This window comes from Telopea speciosissima, chromosome 11 (genome assembly GCF_018873765.1).
Source record: "Telopea speciosissima isolate NSW1024214 ecotype Mountain lineage chromosome 11, Tspe_v1, whole genome shotgun sequence".
Taxonomy (NCBI): Eukaryota; Viridiplantae; Streptophyta; class Magnoliopsida; order Proteales; family Proteaceae; genus Telopea; species Telopea speciosissima.
Window position 1 is genome coordinate 39,644,106 of NC_057926.1, and position 19,111 is coordinate 39,663,216.

General features: G+C 37.3%; 2 protein-coding genes across 2 annotated transcripts; both read left to right on the top strand.

The window, feature by feature from the left end:
* The first annotated feature begins 2,917 nt into the window (after positions 1–2,917).
* LOC122646864 (probable jasmonic acid carboxyl methyltransferase 2) lies at positions 2,918–16,584 on the top strand. The gene is made up of 5 exons (XM_043840486.1): positions 2,918–2,922; positions 14,816–14,897; positions 14,999–15,403; positions 15,874–16,125; positions 16,204–16,584. The coding sequence occupies exons 2-5, from the start codon at positions 14,823–14,825 to the stop codon at positions 16,561–16,563; spliced, it is 1,092 nt and encodes a 363-aa protein (XP_043696421.1). The 5' UTR covers positions 2,918–2,922; positions 14,816–14,822; the 3' UTR covers positions 16,564–16,584.
* LOC122645090 (S-adenosyl-L-methionine:benzoic acid/salicylic acid carboxyl methyltransferase 3-like) lies at positions 5,609–9,035 on the top strand. Its single transcript, XM_043838436.1, has 4 exons — positions 5,609–5,692; positions 7,749–8,108; positions 8,592–8,843; positions 8,919–9,035. Exons 1-4 carry the CDS (start codon positions 5,609–5,611, stop codon positions 9,033–9,035), a joined length of 813 nt encoding a protein of 270 aa, XP_043694371.1.
* Positions 16,585–19,111: the final 2,527 nt, after the last annotated feature.

Below are 19,111 nucleotides of genomic sequence, written 5' to 3' on the forward strand. Positions count from 1 at the left end.
GAAGGATCTTGTTTGGGGTTGTTTCCATTAGAGATGGAAGATATTGCTGTTGTTTATTTGTTTCTCCTTGAAGTTTTAATTAATTTCTTGAGGGGTTTTACTTTGATCAGGTTGCACGGCTCTTTGGGCTAGCGATCTTTGAAGCATTGAAGGTGAAGGTACTGTTCTTAGGAGTAGATGAAAAAAAACCACCCAGGAAATCTTCCGAGGACTTATACGCTCACCCACAGTGACATTACCTCTAAAATCATCCTCGCTATCTCTCAATCGATCAACAGTGCTCATGTATCTCTCAATTCCATTTATGGTTATTGGGTATTCTTCAGAATGATTTAATTAATTTCATGGGGAAAAACAGGGGATCTTCAAAAAAGAAAAAAAATTCGGTGCTCTGTTTGCAGCTACAAGGTTGGTATAACAGGTTACAGAGGGATTAAGTGGTTGCAGAGTGGAAAAAAGTTAAGGGAAAGATGTCTCTCCATGTTCACTGCCATATAAGTGGAGGTCATTTCCTTCTAAATCTTATTGCCAAGCTCAGATACTTCATCTTCTCTGTTTTGTCAGATCTTCAAAAAGCAGCTGCAGTTGCAGCCGAGGAGATATCTCGAAATGTATTTCATTCTCAACTTTCTCCTTATCTAAGGAGTTTTATTTTCAAAATCGATGTAATTACTTTTATATGATTTTCAATTTTCGATTATTGATAATAGCGTTGAAACAATGCTAATTTGTGAAATTCGTTTTCTGTCTATGTATCACAAACTTCCCCCTCTTTTGGCCGCATTTGGTATTTGACTTGTGAATTCATTTTTGCTACTGAGTAAATGTTGCGTAATGTTGCCTGATTCGTTCCCTCCCTCCCTCCCTCCAGATGGGTTCAAATCCTAACCGATTTGGAGAAAACTATTTCAGTTTCAAACCCTAAACGTTTGGGGAAGACGAGGGCAATTTAATCATTTTATTTTTTAATTTTGATGGGTTTTAATCAGAGGGACATTTTGGTCATTAGATTCCTTAAAATTAATGTCAAATGTCTCAAATTAACGGCAAAGACCAAAATGCTACAGTATTTTGAAAATAAGGGGGAGTTCGCAATTAGAAAAATTGTAGGAGGGCATTTAAATAAATGAGCATTTTCAAGGTGGCATCTGTTAAAAACCCAAAAAATAAAAAAATAAAAAAATAAAAAATCTGGCAATGTCACCATGCCACCACGGAACGTTGGCAAAATGAACCCATTCCTAATCCTATTCTTACTGGCGGGAGTGAATTGTTCCCCATCGCTAAGATTATTTTTATCACCTCCCATTCACTGTCCGCTTCAATTCCTTCCAATTCCTCACATAAGAGCAGAAATGACCACCCTACCCCACCTTGGGCAGTGTGTTCGGACAGGGGGTAGGGTGGTCATTTTCGCTCTTATGTGAGGAATTGGAGGGAATTGGAGCGGACAGCTAATTGGAGGTGATAACGATTCCCACTAAGATCTCAGATGGAGGTAGTAGAACCACTGTCTACTCAAACAAACCGAAGAAAGAGAGATTTTTCCAGTATGGTCGTTCTCCATCGATATGCTACCCATGTTAGATCAAAGGATTCATGCATCTATGTTTGGTGATGAAACAACTTAGGTCACAATATTGGAATTAATAACATGTGTATTGATTATGAAAAGTCTAATCAATCCATACTATAATGACATCAAAGAAGATTACATGTTAAAGAGCATACAAGCATTGCGGAGCAAAAGAGAATATTTGTCTCATGCACATGAACTAGAGAGCCTTCAAGTCTAGATCGCAATGAAAACTTGTCTTTGAAGCGTCATGAACAAGAAAAAGACACTATTAGCATAGGTTTTTGTAAGGGTTTTAAACAGTTCGGTTTCGGTTAAACGGTGTGATTCAGTTTAAATCATTTAATTAAACGGTCTTAATTTTGAAACCATAATCAAACCATTTATTAAATGATTTCACGATTTCGTTTTAAATGGTTTAGTTCAGTTTCTATAAACGGCTTTTGTTTGATTTTGGCACATTTATATATGTACTTTTTACAGTGTTAAACGGTCCGGTTTGTTTAAACGTTTAATAAAGCGGTCTCAATTTTAAAACCATAATCGAACCATTTATTAGTCGGTTTCATGGTTTCGATTTACACTATTTGGTTCGGTTTGATTCGATTACAAAAAAATCTAAATAGTAAGCTCGACAAATCTAGTGAACGTAAAAATAGTAAGCTTGACTCTCAAACATGTCTTAAGTTCTCAGCCAGTCAAAAGTGGAAGATGTTGATGGGCTTACCTGACATCCGCACAACTGCACGGATGCACCTACATAACTTGAATCTCAATGGTTAGAAATTTAACCATCAGAGTGTCAACGACTAGATTTTTTGCCATTGAAGTTTAGCAAACATCCGCTACTTATCATCGTCGTTCACTTGGTGTTTCGCTCGAACAAAATTTTGCTGCTACACCTGTAGCAGTAATGTTCCTACTATAAGGCTGGCAGCCAAGGAAATGGGATCTTAAAAGGGTATGTTAGAAAATACTATAACTTAAGAGGGTATTTATGAACCCAAAGGGAAAGTGAATTATTCTATTTCCTTGATTGTTAGCCTTGTAACAGGAACATCCCTGATACAAGTGTAGCAACAAAATTTTTTTCGTTTCACTCACACATAAAGACTAAATAGAGAGGAACTGTTAGACTATCTAAATAATTTTGAAAACAACATTGTTTATTGAGCTTTAATTCAGTTATATATTACCCTTGGGCTTTATTGTTTTGTGAGATATTCGAACTTTAAATCGCTATCTACCTTTCCTAGAGGTTTATCTTTTCTTCTTCACTTTGTTGAAATTGTTGTACGTTCATTGTGAGCAGTTGTCTCGCATGAAGAGTTATGAATGTGACATTTGTCGAGTTTTGGTATGAGCCTAAGAAAACTGTTATTGGGTTTGTAGTGAGCCATGTAAATACTACAATGTGGAGTTTGATTGCTACTTTGGAAAGCAATCGAGGTAGTGAAAATCCAAAAGCTCAAGGAGCCTTGATAGTGAACGTAGGGAGTTATCTGAACCACTCTAAAATTATCATGTACTCTCTCTTCCTTTTTCTCCCTCCCCCACTAATTGTTTTCTTAAGTGTGGGGGTGAGTGTTTTCTTTTCTGATCAATGGAGAATCTTTCTATTTAAAAAAACGAAAGAAAGTGTGGGAGTGAGTGTTTAAAAACTATCTTGCTTCGACATTTATCATTATGCAAGTTTTGAACTTTGTACTTTTATTCTTCAAATTTTTTATATCCCAATTCACTCCCTCTTGGGATCTATTGATCCTAACAAACTATATCTCCATTGCTTGCTTTTTCTCTCTCTCTACCAATTTTTTCATTCTCATGGTAGTGATAGAAAATTGGGAGAAAGTTTTTTGTCCGGCAGTGTGGCCTAGGCGAGCACTCCCATGGGTCTATCTCTCTTCTCCCCATTTGAAAAGACATGTCTGCCCTCTTATTTTAAGGAGGGGAGAGATAGACAGATGGGAATGCTGGAGTAGGCCACACTCCTGGACAGAAAACTGCTACCTATCACTCTTGATGTCGTTTCAAATTTTAAAATTGGACTTTCCTATGTATTGGGAGGAGGAGGGGGGGGGGGGGGGGCGCATTCCAAACAGCTAGAAAAGACGATATGAAAATGATAGAAGAATCTTCTGAATTCTCTTTTTTTTTTTTTTATTATTGACAAACAAACATAACCTTAAGAGTGACAGATCAACTGTCTTTGCTTCGCTAGGATAAGAGTAATTAATGGTGGGTTCCACCACTTATTACAATCCAACGACTGTCGGGTAAGGGGGCACACTGAATTTAATATACACTGAAATGAAATTGGAATGTAGCAACAAAAAATGCAAAATTAGAGAACCTTATACTTAGCAGATACATAAAATGGCTGACATTTTTAAGGACTTGTCTTTCGTGGGACCCACACACCACACCAGAATCCCCATACAAATCCATCCAAATCTATACGGAAATTGAAATCAATGATGGGTCCCAAGGACTTGAGGACGACGAGTTTATATGGAATACTAAAATAAAAAAATTAAAAAAAAGACTACAAAGGGCTGTTTTGTAATATTTGTTTACTATTGATTTTAGGCCTTTGAGGTAGGTTCTTATGAGGTACAAAGGGGTGTAGGGTCCGACACACCCAGTGATGCCAATATAGTTATGCTGGTATGCCAGACTTTAAACTTTGGGTCAGTATTTAATATAACGATCAATAATTAAGGTCCCATTTGTTTAGAGGAGAAGGTGGGGTGGGATTGTTGGGAAGATGAAATCCACGTATTGGTGGAATTTTGTTGAGGTGAAAATGTTGAAGTAAAGTTGAGATAAAGTTATTTTTCTTATGAAAAGTAACCAAAGTCCTAGATAGCTAAGGAGTGATATTTTGAAGTGTTACATCAGTAGACAAACCAATTAATGATGTTCCCTGAGCATTTGTAAGTTTACCACCTCAAACTAACCAAACAAGATTGAGGTAGATTTTGAAATATCACATCAGTATTTTTTTACTCTAATTCTCCCACCTCACCTAAGTCCCCTCTAAATAAACGGGGCCAAGGGAAACCTATATGGTCCTGTGCGATGCATAACTTCTCCGCCCAGACACATTTGTCAAATGACCACCGTGTCTTCAGGTTTTTCTGCCTTTCCATGGGTGTGTGGTGGTCACTTCTTGTGGTCCTAGGGCGTAGGGGCACACACATGTGACTTGTAGCATTCTTTCTCCCAATAATTAATTAAACGATTCTTTAAATAGTTTTTTTTTTTTTTTGGGTAAAGGATTCTTTAAATAATTAAGAATCAAATGAATACAACATTGATTAAAAAAAAAGTTTTGTTTGAACGTATATGGTGCATGATAGTACTTGAAACCCTTAGATAGAAACAAAGCCATCTTGAAATATCAAAACCACCCTCCCCTTAATCCCTTCCCTTGAGAAAGAACGCTAATTGGGCTCACAGGGGCATACAAAATGACCGTCATGCCCTTATAAAAAGACGACAATTTTAAGAGAATATGGTGATCATTTCATGCGTCTATGTGTAAGGACACAAGGGTAGCGCACCGCATCTGCCCAAGTAATGTTGTCTTAAAAATAAAAAATAAAAATGTCAAATGTTCTCTGTGCCTAGACACATGGGGGTGGGCGAAATGACCACCTTGCCTCCTTAAATGGAAAGCCCATGTGTTTTAGGCATGCATAGGCTGTGCCAGCACAGAGAACATATGCCCAATAAAAAAAATAGAGAAGAAGGCTGACATTTCAGCCCCCAAAAAAAGGAAAAGTAAGAAATCAAATGACTTTTCAAGGCATGAAACTAGAACCACTATCCATGATAAAGAATATTCAACGATGGGAAAATGAACTGAAAATATTCAATTGTCTAAGGGAAGACATGTCCGAATTAGATCAGCTTGAAAAACCATCTTCCCTGGGTTACTATCATCAGCTTCAAACCTCAGACAAATGTCTAATCATTACAGATGGCAGGTTTGACCACAGTACATCAATTAGGGGGTGGGCCTCGACAATGGTCTTTGGATGGATAAGTACAACGCAGGAAGCAGAAGCCAGAGGACTCGAACAGAGAATCTATTTGCTAATGGTCTGCAAGGTTTGTATTAATAAAAAGAAAATATGATACAATCAAGAACCTTCTAGGTGGGCTTGCCTTTCATTACATTCACAAAAGACCAGTTCCACAGTTAGTCAACCGTTGAAGGTGATTAACCTCTAGGTGAATCCGTAGTAAGGACAATTCATTGTTTCCCACGCTATTTTACTTGCAATGAAAGAGGGGGTGTCGCTCCACTTGTTTGTTCTTTTTTTCTTCGCTGCATGGTTGGCTAATGCATATGCAATCGAGTTTCCTTCCCGATAGCAATGTGTGATCTGCTAGTGAATGGTGTCTAAGTATTTCAATGTTGCCCACCATTGTTGTCGAAAAATCCACGATGTATTTCCTGTGAGTACTGCGTTTACTACAGCTGTAGAGTCCGACTCAATCCATAATTTCTGTATTTGCAGCTCTTAAGCTTCCTTAAGGCCTGTGAAGAATGCAGATAATTCTGCAAAGTAATTTGTTCCTACACCCTCATATGATGCGTAACACCTTACCGCAGCTCCGAGATGGTTTTGGATGACTCCACCTGCGTCAGAATGTCCAGGATTTCCCAACAATGAGCCATCGATGTTGAGCTTCCACCATTCTGGTGGTGGTTTTCTCTATGAAACTTCCAATATTCTTTGCACTGGGGGTGGTCTGGTGTTAATCTGGAATCTTCTCGCCAACATAGAGATATGGACGGACTCTCTAAATTTGATTCATTGGTTAAACAACCACTCAGATCACCCATTTTATTTGATATAAAGACACTATACTACTTAAGTTTTGCTAATGTTTGTATCATTAGAAAACCAAGACATGACATTCAATTAGCACAACGTATACACTGCAACCAGACCAGGGTGATGTAATTCTTTCTTTAATGGAAGTTTTTTTACTTTTCATCAAAGAAAAAAAAAACAAAAAGAAGTGGGATCTGTCTCTATCTCTATCTCATTGGAAAGGAAAGAAAAAGAAAAAGAAAAAGACAAAGAAAAAGAAAAAGAAAAAGCTGTCAAATCCTCTTCCACTCTCCGGTCGAATACTGGGATCTCATCATAAAGTCGATACCCTGTGAGCTTCTATTTGGATCTTTGCACCCTTTGGTGTCTTTCACTCTGTCTCTATACACGCGCACGCAGGGAACATGGTTTGTACCATCAGTTTTCACCGTTGGATCATGTATTATGAAAAACATGCAGTGGGGGTACACACAAGAGTTTTTATTGGTAAATAAGGTGGTAAGCCAGAGCACATGGAATAGGAATACTATCGAAGCATGGATGAGTACTTTCTTTTTAGTTTCCACTTTAGTCTTCCCCTTTACTTTCTACTGCATCGAGAATAAAAAATTATACTTGATCAGAGCAGAGCAGAGCAGAGCAGGATACATACATAGGGATCTTCTTCCTTTTCACCATTGTTTTTTGGGAAAAGAATTGAAAGATGTGGGAATTCTCGATTTCTGACGCCAACTTTGATGGATAATATGGGGCTATCGATTTGATTGAACGTTTATCACCAAAAGTTGTGTGGTCACTCTCACTTCTACCATATTACAAAGCCTTCTTTAGTGCTGGACAGTGGTGCTCCAACCTGGATAAAAGAAAATAAAAATTATTTTCACAATACAAAGACCAATGCATGTGTTCTCTTTGACATTGCACTCGTGGCTTCTTATTTGACAAATTGTCAACTCCCCTCAATTGGTGGGGTTGTGCAGATATCATGAGCAGCGTACCAATTCCTTGGCTATATATACAAGCACGATTCACAATTCCCACCACACTATTTGCAAAGTGGATGCTTTAAGAGTCCTAAAACTTAGAGAAGCCATGGAAGTTCAATAAGTTCTCCACATGAATGGAGGAGATGGAGAAACTAGCTATACTAGTAACTCCAAATTTCAAGTACTCTCTCTCTCTCTCTCTCTCTTTCTCTCTCTCTCCCTTCTCTCTAAATTCTTTCATTTTAATTTCATCTAAGAGATTCAACATGGTTTTTATTTTCTTCCAAAAACTAGGGATAACCAAGGCAAAACCACTGGTGAATCGGATAATTTTAGACTGGTATTCCACCAACTTACTTACCTCGATGTTTAAGGATAGCAGATTTGGGTTGCTCATCAGGGCCCAACACCTTAATGGTGATCACAGAGATCATTGAGGCTATCGACGAAACATGTAATCAGTTAAATTGTAATATGCCTGAATTCCAAGTGTTTCCCAACCATCTTCCAAGTAATGACTTCAACACCGTTTTCAAGACCTTACCTGCCTTCTATGAACAACTAAAGAAGGAGAAGGGTGAAAAGTTTGGGCCATGTTCCATCTCAGGGTTACCTGGTTCTTTCTATGAGAGGCTCTTTCCAACCACTACTATAGACTTCTTTCATTCCTCTTTTAGCCTTCATTGGCTCTCTCAGGTTTTAAACTTAAATGATTTCTCCACCTCCTCTACCACATACGTACTTAATAATATCCTTACTATCATATGCCTATTCATACAAGTGCTGACTTTTTTTATTTTTTTTGTGTTACAGGTTTGATGTTTTGTATTCTGTCACTTGGGTTTGTGAGTTGATTCGGAAGGGTCTTTAAGGAAATTTTTTTGAGGTCTATATGGGTATTTCAGCAAATTTCCTACATAGGGTATTGTTATAAATTTGTAGCGGGGGTTCTTTTCCTGTAATGCAATCTGAGAGATGTATGAGGCAGATCGATTATAACCCTATTCTCCATTGATAGTGAAGCAGATCTCATCTCTCCGTGGACATAGACAATCTTGCCGAACCACGTAAATTCTTATGTTTGATTGTGTGATTGTTGTTTGCGATTTTCTTTCTTTTCTGCATCGTTATAGGTTTCTTTTTTCAACATTTTTTTAACCATAATGCATATTGTAGCTGGTTCCTCCAATAGTTGAGAGTAACAAGGGGAATGTTTACTTGGCAAACACGACTCCTCCTAGTGTACTCAAAGCATACTTAGTGCAATTTCAAAAGGATTTCTCCCTATTTCTTAGTTTGCGCTCTAAGGAAATAACATCTGGAGGGCGAATGGTTATAATAATGTTAGGCAGGAGAAGTGAAGATCCCTTTGGCAAAGAGGGTTACGTTTTGGAGCTCTTATCTAAGTCACTAAATGACTTGGTCTCAGAGGTATACATGCTTAGTGATTACAATTGATCTTTCTTAATATTCAAAATTATTAAAAACTTTCTAAATTTGTTTTAGGGTCTTATTGAAGAAGCTAAAGTGGATTCATTCAATTTGCCAATCTATATGCCTTCTAGTAAAGAAATAGAAGGTATAGTTTGTGCAGAAGGATCGTTTTATATTGATCAACTATAAATCTTTGCTAATTCAGGTTCTGGGATTATATGTATATATGCCATTGTTGAGGATTCTCCAGGAATTTCGTCTTGTCTCTGTTGAGGGCTTGAAGTCCAATCAGAGTCTCGTCTTTGATGAAATCTTCAAACAAGGTGATATTGTTGAAAATCCATCGGCAAGGGCTTCCAAGGTCTGGACTATTTCAAATTTATTGCTTCTTTAATGTTTCACAGAGAATACCAATGATCCATTTTTCTACATTTTGTTGAAGTTGGGATCAAAATGCATAATTTTCAGCGAGGTCCGATGACTCACAGTTCAAAGAGTCACAGGGCATTGGGTTCCATTGGAGTTGGAACAACACTTGAACATGTTCGTAATCTCGGATCGGATCAGCCGATATTCATCGGATCGGATCAGTATTGGTTGAGGCCGATCCCGATATTTGACAGACACGAAAAGGTTTGACTGGATCGTTTTTTTGATCGGTCAACTCGGTTGGATCGGCCGATCCGACTGATTATTTTTTTTTTTTATATTATCTAGACCGATATTGATCGATACTGACCGATATTGATCGATCCGATCCGGATAATATCGGCCGATCCAATCCCGATATCAAAACATCCACTAACTTTGGCCGATACATGACCCGATCCATAAAAACCGATTTTGGGGGCTTTTTGACCGATCTTGACCGATTTGTACAGATCCAATCCCGATCTGGAAAGATTTCGACAATGACCGATACCGAATCCGATACCTGGATTTTGAACCTTGATGGGGAGAACGAAGACGAATTAGCAAAAAGATGGTAATGAGGACATGTTCTTTGACATTGAAAGGCCCTGGGCCCCTGGATTGAGAGTGAACTCCCAGTGATTTTCATTGACGAAGACCTTGTCGGTAATCATGGATGCCATGAAATGGCCCAGGGGAACCATTGCGATCTGAGCAAATATGGCGGTGATGGTGAGTGGCTCTGTTCTGTACCAGAAGAACTAGTTCAAGAACGACACAAGCACACATGATATTGTACCCAACACCAGTGTAAAGGGTATTTTGGTCAAAGGAATTTTAAAGGTTAACATAGTTCAAAAATGGGTAACTGTTGATATTATGGTAGTTAGTGGGTGTGCTTTAAAATATAGACAAATGTCTGGGGTGGCACTGATAATTTCCTAATAAAATATCGACCGAGTTTCCCCGAGGGCGAAAATGGCTATCGGGAGGGTATTTTGGAACGTACAACCTTAGGATGGTGGTAGAACCGTCCTCCATGGGTGGAGGAAAACTGTCCTTAAAATATCATTGACCAATTCAATTATGCAAATTTACATTTTCCCTTCTTTTTAGTGGATAAACAGTCGGTCAATCTCTTTTAACCAAAAAAAAAAAAAACAAAAAACAAACGTTTGTTATTCTTTCCCGACCAAAACAACTAATCCAACTCCAAACCTTACACCCTAACCTTGCCGAGACACCCATTAATTCTATTAGGGCTTGTGTTTTTTGCTGGATAAATGGGGTGGGAAACTTGTGAGGGTGGGTCTCACATGTTGGGAGTCGGATTGACAAGAAAAGGAAAGGAAATAATGGAATGCATTTTATACTGGGGTGGGATTTAGTGGGAGAGAGAGAAAATGAACATGGGGTGAGATTCTTTGAAAAAGAAAGGAAATAGGAAGAGAAAGAGATAAACTTAAAAATAACTTTTTCATGAATAGTATCAAAGTCCTATCAAAATTGAAGTGAGAAAAAGAAGGGTGCCACCTAACCAGACAAGATAAATATATTTAATGAGTTTATCTGGAAGTTTTCCATCTCATGTATCCAAATACACACATCCTTTGTATTTTGTGGGAAAATAGTACACTTTTCCGATACCTATTTACCTATTCCACTTTTATCCAGCAAACAAACGGGCCCTTAGAGAAAGAAACCGAAAATCCACATAAAGAAAAAGATCTAAAATCCATCATCAAGGAAATAATATAAGCATATCAGATTCATCAAATAGATTGATAGCCAAACTTCAATAAGAGATACCAAAACACGAGATACATGTACAAAACAATGAATCCAATTGACCAGAAAAAAAGTTCTGAAGATTTAAGAAGGAAAAAAGATAGAGATATTACAATCATCAGTGAGGAAGAAGAACTTGTTTTCTTACATGACAACAAAAGAATGGTGAATTATCTTGTTGCTTAAACCAAAAAGCAAGGGAGGGAGACGGAGAGAGTGGTAGTGAAAAGGACAATGGAGGCGTTGGCATCTGAGGCAGGCTACCGTGCTAGTTCAGATGGAACATTTTCATAGAGTGGATTTCATCTGAATAGTTGTGAGTTATCCGTACATTCACGTACATGAACATTCCCTGCACTCACAATTGTGGTGGTACTTAAAGGTAGGGATGTAAATGAATATTCAAAAATCTGAATTCGATCTGCTTCCGTATCCGTTTAGGGACACTTGGAAAAATATCTAAATACTCCTATAATAATCTTTTCAGAAAAAATTCAAATACTTAATAATAAAAAATTAAATAAATAATGATTTTGAGGGCTTTTGAAGATTCAACAAGTTTTAGAATATGAGGAAAATAGAATCAAGATCTAACAATTATGGATAGAGAGTGAATTGTATCCGCTAGGGGGTGGAAGGTCCCGATTATCGTTACACAAGACAAAGATAGAAACGGATGGTCAAAAGTCCGAGTCTATGCATTTTGAATTCAACTGAGTTAGACTGAACGAGACAAGGTGATCTGACTAAGTCCAGCTGATTCTTAGCCAATTATTCCGATGTGATTGGAAAACCCATGTTCGAAAGGATTCTGAATAACAAAGAACGTGGGCAAGTGTTTACATGAATTAGATTATTGGGTTCATGGAGTGATCCTCATCTAAGTCCAGCTTTCCTTCACCATTTTTCTAAGATACCTAATCTACCATTGAATTTAATAGTCGCATTTGGAAGGACATGCTACTCACAATACATGTCGCTTACATAGGGGTGTCAATGTGTCGGTTCAATTCGGGTTTTTCGATTTTGATGTGGCTTTTAGAAAAATCGAGACCAATCCAATAAGAACTTTTTGGTTTCGGCTTGGTTTGGTTTCGTATCGATTTCGATTTATGATAACGGGTTGATATCAATTTGGATTCGATTCGGTACCGGGTTTTTTTAAACAAAGTTGGATTCGATTTGTGCCTATTTTCTTCTCTCTCTTTTCAAGTACATAAAATATTTCATTAGTCCCACACTTAAAAAGGAGATCAATGGAAGAAACATTGTTACAAATCAATTTCCCTATTTTCATAACTTCAGACTCATTGATTTGTAACAATTTCCCTTACAACCATAAATTTGTTCACTAATATTGGAATCAATTCAATGATTCATAACCTTATACTCATTATTTTCTTATCGGTTTCATTCGATTCGATTTTTGGTTTGTTATCGATCGATTCGGTACGGTTCGATTTTCAACCGATCCCATCATACCCCAATCCAAAACCAATCCAATAAGGATCGGTGTGGTTTGATCTCGAGTTTTTTCGATCGATTTCAATCGATCTTAACGGTTTGGGCTAGGTTTTGACACCCTTAGTCTTACACAATAATGACACTCTCTCCCTCTCTTCGATTGACACATCTCTCAATAATTGGTTTTGAAAACACAATTTTTTTTCTATCTTTCTATCATTGTCAATTATCGGTTTAGAAAATGCATTTGTATTTTTCTATCTTTTCATCATTGACTTGACGTTTAAGATACAACTATAGATAGCATGTTACCACTTTCTCTTATTTTATATTTTTTATAAACCTGCATTTATAGTTAAAATATAAATTCTAACCACATGAAAATTGACATCTAAAATATTCCAATCTTCTTAATTAAAAAAGAATGACTTGGTCTTTGTGCTTAAACAAACCAATAGTCTCCGCCTCCAGGTAATTAATTGTGAAAATAATTTTTACGGAAAAATACGTTGCCACCCCCTGAGGTTTGTATTAAATACAAGCAATCCCCTAGGTTTTCAAAATATACATGCAGCAACTTTAAGATGTAAATTTTTAAATGACAATTTTTCCCTTTAATTAAAATAATCTTATTTTAATTTTTTATTTTCTAACATAAAAAAATGAGACCCACCACTATTTGTTCCTCTTCTTCTTTCTTCTTCTTCAACCACCTCCCCACCACCGCTTCAACCACTGCCCCACCACTGCTACAACCTTCTTCCCCCACTTCTTGAAAATGGTTCAGAGGCTCACTTATCTGGCGGGAAGCTGTGGGAAAATAAAAATCAATCTCTCGTCAAACCCTCAAAAAATAAGAAAAAAAAATTGTCGATTCGCTTTTATAGCGAGAAAATCTCTCTGCTCTGCAATTCTGTTCAAAGTTAATGGATGTTGTTGTTGTTCTTTTCTTGTTAAAGTAAAAGAAAAGAAAAAGAAGAACCCATTTCCCCAAGTAAAGAACGAGTTGAAAAGAAAAAAAGAGAGGAAAAGATTTTAATGTCTTATTTTTTTTTTGTTTTTTGTTTTTTTTTTCCCCCATGACAAGAAGACCTCCATGCTTGCATTTTTTAAAGAATTGCAGACAGGGCAAAAGCTTTTAGCGCCTTTGAGACGATCAAAGGTTTAGACGACCTTGATATCCAAATCCTGAATCTGTTGGAGGACATGGATCCGTATGAGGTTATCTTCCTCAAAATTTAGTGGGTAGCCTTTGAACTCTCTGGCCTCTGCTATATTAAAGAAAGAAAGCTATAATAAAGTATCGCAAAGGAGATAAATTTGTAATAATGCCCGCCATTTCTGCTTCTAAATTTATCGGCCCCAACATCGCACCATTGCTTCACTCTCCAATTCCTGCATATGCCCTACAGTTTACAACTTTTGGCTCTTTCTGTTTCTTGAAATCCATTGCGTGTCCTCAAACCCTAGCTCCTTCCAAAAGGAAAGTTCGGTTTTCTCAAAATCCTCTGAGACAGAGTTGTCAGCCGCAGAAGAAGAATGGCTTAAAAAGCTTCCAGAGAAGAAGAAACCATTGTATTCTCACAGTCTTCCCTGCATAGAGGCTTGGTTGAAGAATTAGGATTTCATCAGAGCAGCGAAGATCGAGCTGTATGGTTTATTGAAAAGACTGATTGGCATGCTCAGTTATCTCTTGGCTGAAGAAATTAGGATTTCAACGGAAGCCATTATCCGTAAGCCATCGTCTGAGTTCGTCGCAGGTCGTCGGTGATGGCCTCAGCAGATCGCCACAACAGGAACCCGAGGCAGGTCGTCGATGATGGGCTGGAAGATGGCCTGAGGCTCATTTTAAAGCATCAATGGTCAGCACGTCAGCAACTAACAGGGATGTTCTAACGGAGTGTAACAAATACCCAAAACTCAGGGGTTATGATGTATATTTTAAAATCACAAGGGGTGGCAGTGTAATTTTTTTTAATTTTTATTTTCTTTTATCTTATCTAACAAGATCCGCGATGTACGCATTTCTTTTCCATTATGATCAATTTTTTAATTTAAGGAAAAAAAGAACGCTCTTGCACTTATCTTCATTAAATAAAAAATTACATCTATGTTGATACTCATGCATTTGTTCCCTTTGACATTGTATTTGTGGCCTCTTATTTGACAAATTGTTAAAGTCCCCACAATTAGTGGGGGTGTGCAGATATCATGAGCAGCGTAGCAATCCCTTGGATATACAAGCATGATTTACAATTCCCACCACATTATTTGCAAAGTTGATGTTTAAGAGTCCTAAAACTCAGAGAAGCCATGGAAGTTCAACAAGGTCTCCACATGAATGGAGGGAATGGAGAAACTAGCTATACTAATAACTCCAAATTTCAAGTACTCTCTCTCTCTCTCTCTCGCTCTTTCCCTTGTCTCTAAATTCTTTCATTCTTATTTCATCTAAGAGATTGAATTTATGTTTTTTTTTTTTCCTCCAGGAACTAGGGATAACCAAGGCAAAACCACTGGTGAATCGGATAATTTCAGATTGGTATTCCACTAATTTACCTCGATGTTTAAGGATAGCAGATTTGGGTAGCTCATCAGGGCCCAACGCCTTACTGGTGATCACACAGATTATTGAGGCTATCGATGAAACATGTAATCAGGTGAATTGTAATATGCCAGAATTCCAAGTGTTCCTCAACGATCTTCCAAGTAATGACTTCAACACCATTTTCAAGACCTTACCTGCCTTCTATGAACAACTAAAGAAGGAGAAGGGTGAAAAGTTTGGGCCATGTTCCATCTCAGGGTTACCTGGTTCTTTCTATGAGAGGCTCTTTCCAAGCACTACTATAGACTTCTTTCATTCCTCTAACAGCCTTCATTGGCTCTCTCAGGTTTGAAACTTAAATGATTTCTCCACCTCCTCTACCACATATTTAATAATATCCCTACTATCATGCCCATTCATGCAAGTGTTGATTTTTTGTTTTTTTGTTACAATTATAATGTTTTGTATTCTGTCACATGGGTTTGTGAGTTGATTTGGAAGGGGACTTTAAGGAAATTTTTTTGAAGGCTATATGGGTATTTCAGAAAATTTCCTATATAGGGTTTTGTTATAAATTTGTAGCAGGGGTTCTTACCCTGTAATGCAATCTGAGAGATGTGTGTGGTAGATCGACTATAACCCTATTCTCTATTGATAGTGAAGCAGATCTCATCTCACCGTGGACGAAGACAATATTGTCAAACCACGTAAATTCTTATGTTCGATTGTATGATTATTGTTTGCGATTTTCTTTCTTTTCTGCATTGTTATAGGTTTCTTTTTTCAATATTTTTTTAACCATAATGCATATTGTAGGTTCCTCCAATAGTTGAGAGTAACAAGGGGAATGTTTACTTGGCAAAGATGACTCCTCCTAGTGTACTCAAAGCATACTTAGTGCAATTTCAGAAGGATTTCTCCCTATTTCTTAGTTTGCGCTCTAAGGAAATAACATCAGGAGGGCGAATGGTCATAATAATGTTAGGCAGGAGAAGTGAAGATCCCTTTGGCAAAGAGGGTTACGTTTTGGAGCTCTTATCTAAGTCACTAAATGACTTGGTCTCTGAGGTATACATGCTTAGTGATTACAATTGATCTTTCTTAATATTCAAAATTATTAAAAACTTTTTTAATTTTTTTTTTTAGGGTCTTATTGAAGAAGCTAAAGTAGATTCATTCAATTTGCCAATCTATATGCCTTCTAGTAAAGAAATAGAAGGTATAGTTTGTGTAGAAGGATCATTTTATATTGATCAACTAGAAATCTTTGATGTCAATTGGGGTGCAAGTGATGATGATGACAACAAAGAGTTTGTGTTCGATAGATTTATAAGTGGGCAGAGAGTGGCAAAGTGTATAAGAGCAGTGTCAGAATCCTTGCTCGCTAGTCACTTTGGTGATGCTATAATTGATACTTTATTCAGTAGGTTCATGGAGTATGTCAGCGAACACCTCTTAAAGGAGGGTAAGTTTGTTAATTTTGTCATTTCCTTGAGAGGGAAGTGATGTTTTGGGACTTTGAGGAGTGTAAGAATGTTAATCTGGGTCATTTCCACCATTAATAAGTAATACCCAAAATGTATTTATGGCTTTGACTGGCACTAGCTATCCAACTCTCTTGTGCTAACAGAAAGAAAAAGTTGATGGTCTGCATCTTCAATAAATTATAATGTCATTTAGAATCACGTACTTTTTCTTTTATTCCAAGGGAAGGAAGCAGTTTGGTTGGTTCCCTTGCTCAGAGGGCTTGGCACTTGACTTATAAGAATATTTAGCCTAATTCCATTCCGTGATTTCTTGTAATTTGTAATTCGGAATCGATGTGTAATATACGTAATTCTAAATAAAGTTTTGTTTATCAAAAAATATTATGAAGGCAAATCATTAATGGCACATTATTTTATCTCCAATACATGTATTTGGTTAGTTTACTCTATACCATAGTTAGAAAATCAGGTTTTTCGACTCCACTCGTCATTTTCAAAACCTAATGCATTAGGCGAGTCAAACTTGATTAGGGCAAGTCAAAAGTTTTCTAATTTTTCAATATATTCTATTTTCTCCTTCTCCAAGTGAGGAGGGAGTTATAATCTATGATTGCTTGAAAGTGAGAAGAAAAATGGGGTCAACATTAAAGATAACAAACAAAAAATTTTCGGATTTTGTTTAGTTGAAGACAACTTATGGTGTATCAATAGTATATGACCCGAGAAAAGAAAAACTAGACTCGGTGAATTTTAGATGACTCGGGCAAAAACACAGAGTCAATAGAAACTTGGACTGACTGGACCTAGTTCGGTCATTTCTAAAACCTATGCGAGTCTTCATGACTCCTAATCAAGTTTCGTGTTTTTTGACTGAACTTGAGCCTAAATCAATACCTGGTTTTCCAACTACCTGGTTTTCTGTTCTATTTCATTTTTTTTTAGGGGAGGGGGGTTGGTGGTAGAAAAATACTTTCATGAAAGCAAGGAAACAAAGAGACACTTCAAGGAGGTTTTTCAGAGATATCAATCAATCAAACAAGAAGGAAGCAATCATTCCTACATAGTGAGTCCTGTTACGTTTTCTTGATGGTGCATGATAACAAGGTGTTGCATCAAGAAATCTCCTCTGAACTATCTCCTTGCGTTGTAGCCTGCATATAGGAGCAGAATAAGCACAAGAGAGCCGGTTTGTACCAATGGGGGGTTTTCCAATGCCTAAGTCAGATCTCTCTAAGCAACAATTGTTAATAATCCAGATCCATCTATGAGGGGTTATACCTGAGTACATATAATGTTTTTGGCAAGTAGAGGTGGCGAAGGAGTATCCCAATCTGCCAATCTTCTATTCATGGTAGGAGTATCAGTGGTAGAGTTCTTTTAGGAGAGTGATCCCTGACTGATAGGAATCGTGGATGCAATTCTTATAGTTTCCTTGTAAGAGTGGATTAGTATAATTGCGAATTGACTCGTTCTCATATGGCATGTTATTGGTGTACATATGAAAGGAATCCTTGTTAGAGCTAGTATGGGTCCATTAGACCCTTGATCATCAATGATTCACAACGATCCAGCGACGTGGTGTGATGCCATTGGGTAGTTTTATTTGGGTATATCACGAGGTATACAATTTGAAACAGTGTGAAGAATACACCCACCCAAAAAAAACTTAATAAGAAGAGAAAGTTTGCACAAGTGAAGGATGCAATATTTGCAAAGAGCAGGGCAAGGTTGGGGTTCAGAGATGTCAATTAGGGTACCTCAAAGCCCTCAATGGTTTGGGCCTTAAGGTTAAGCTTAAAAATAAACGAACTGGGCCCTGAAATAATATTTTGTTAAACGTACTTTAGATTACGAGAATCCAAAAGCCAGGAATGAATGTAGGAGATACCTTGACATCATGGGATAGAGAGCTTCTTCTAAACTCTAAAATGGTGGTCTTATGTAGGGTGGGAATAGATCGAATAGGGTCAAGTAATGGCCTTAAGTACTTGATCGACACGTCAAAAGCTCTAAAGCTGATAAAACACGTTAAATCAAGCCCTTTAACCTATCTCATACTAGGCTGATCCAATCTTGCATCCATACACTAGATCGAACCCCATTGGACAAATAACACCTTACAGACCATTACCATCTATAAAGAGGATTTTACATGTATGAGTGTGGTATGATATGATGATTATTGTGGTGGATCAGAAGATAATTGTTCACATAAAAACGATTAACTCTCAGGTGATAATGACATATTGATAGATCACTTTCAAATAACTTTAAAAAAATTTCTGATTCTTCATGGTGGATTTGGTTTGTAGCCTTCCTCTTCCTGCCTATACATGCCTTTTTTTTTTCTTTTTTTTGTGCAATCCTGCCTATTTTACTTATTTTTTCACTAGGTCAACTAGTCATCATTAACCCATGAAGAATTCAAGAAACTGTTTTTTTTTTTTTGGTAATAAGAAATCAAGAAGCTTTGGTGAAGCAATGGATGTGAAAAAGGTGCAATAGTGACTCAGTAGCAGTTGTGCCAGCCATCCTAATAGTATTTTAGAGGATATAGATGGGATGTA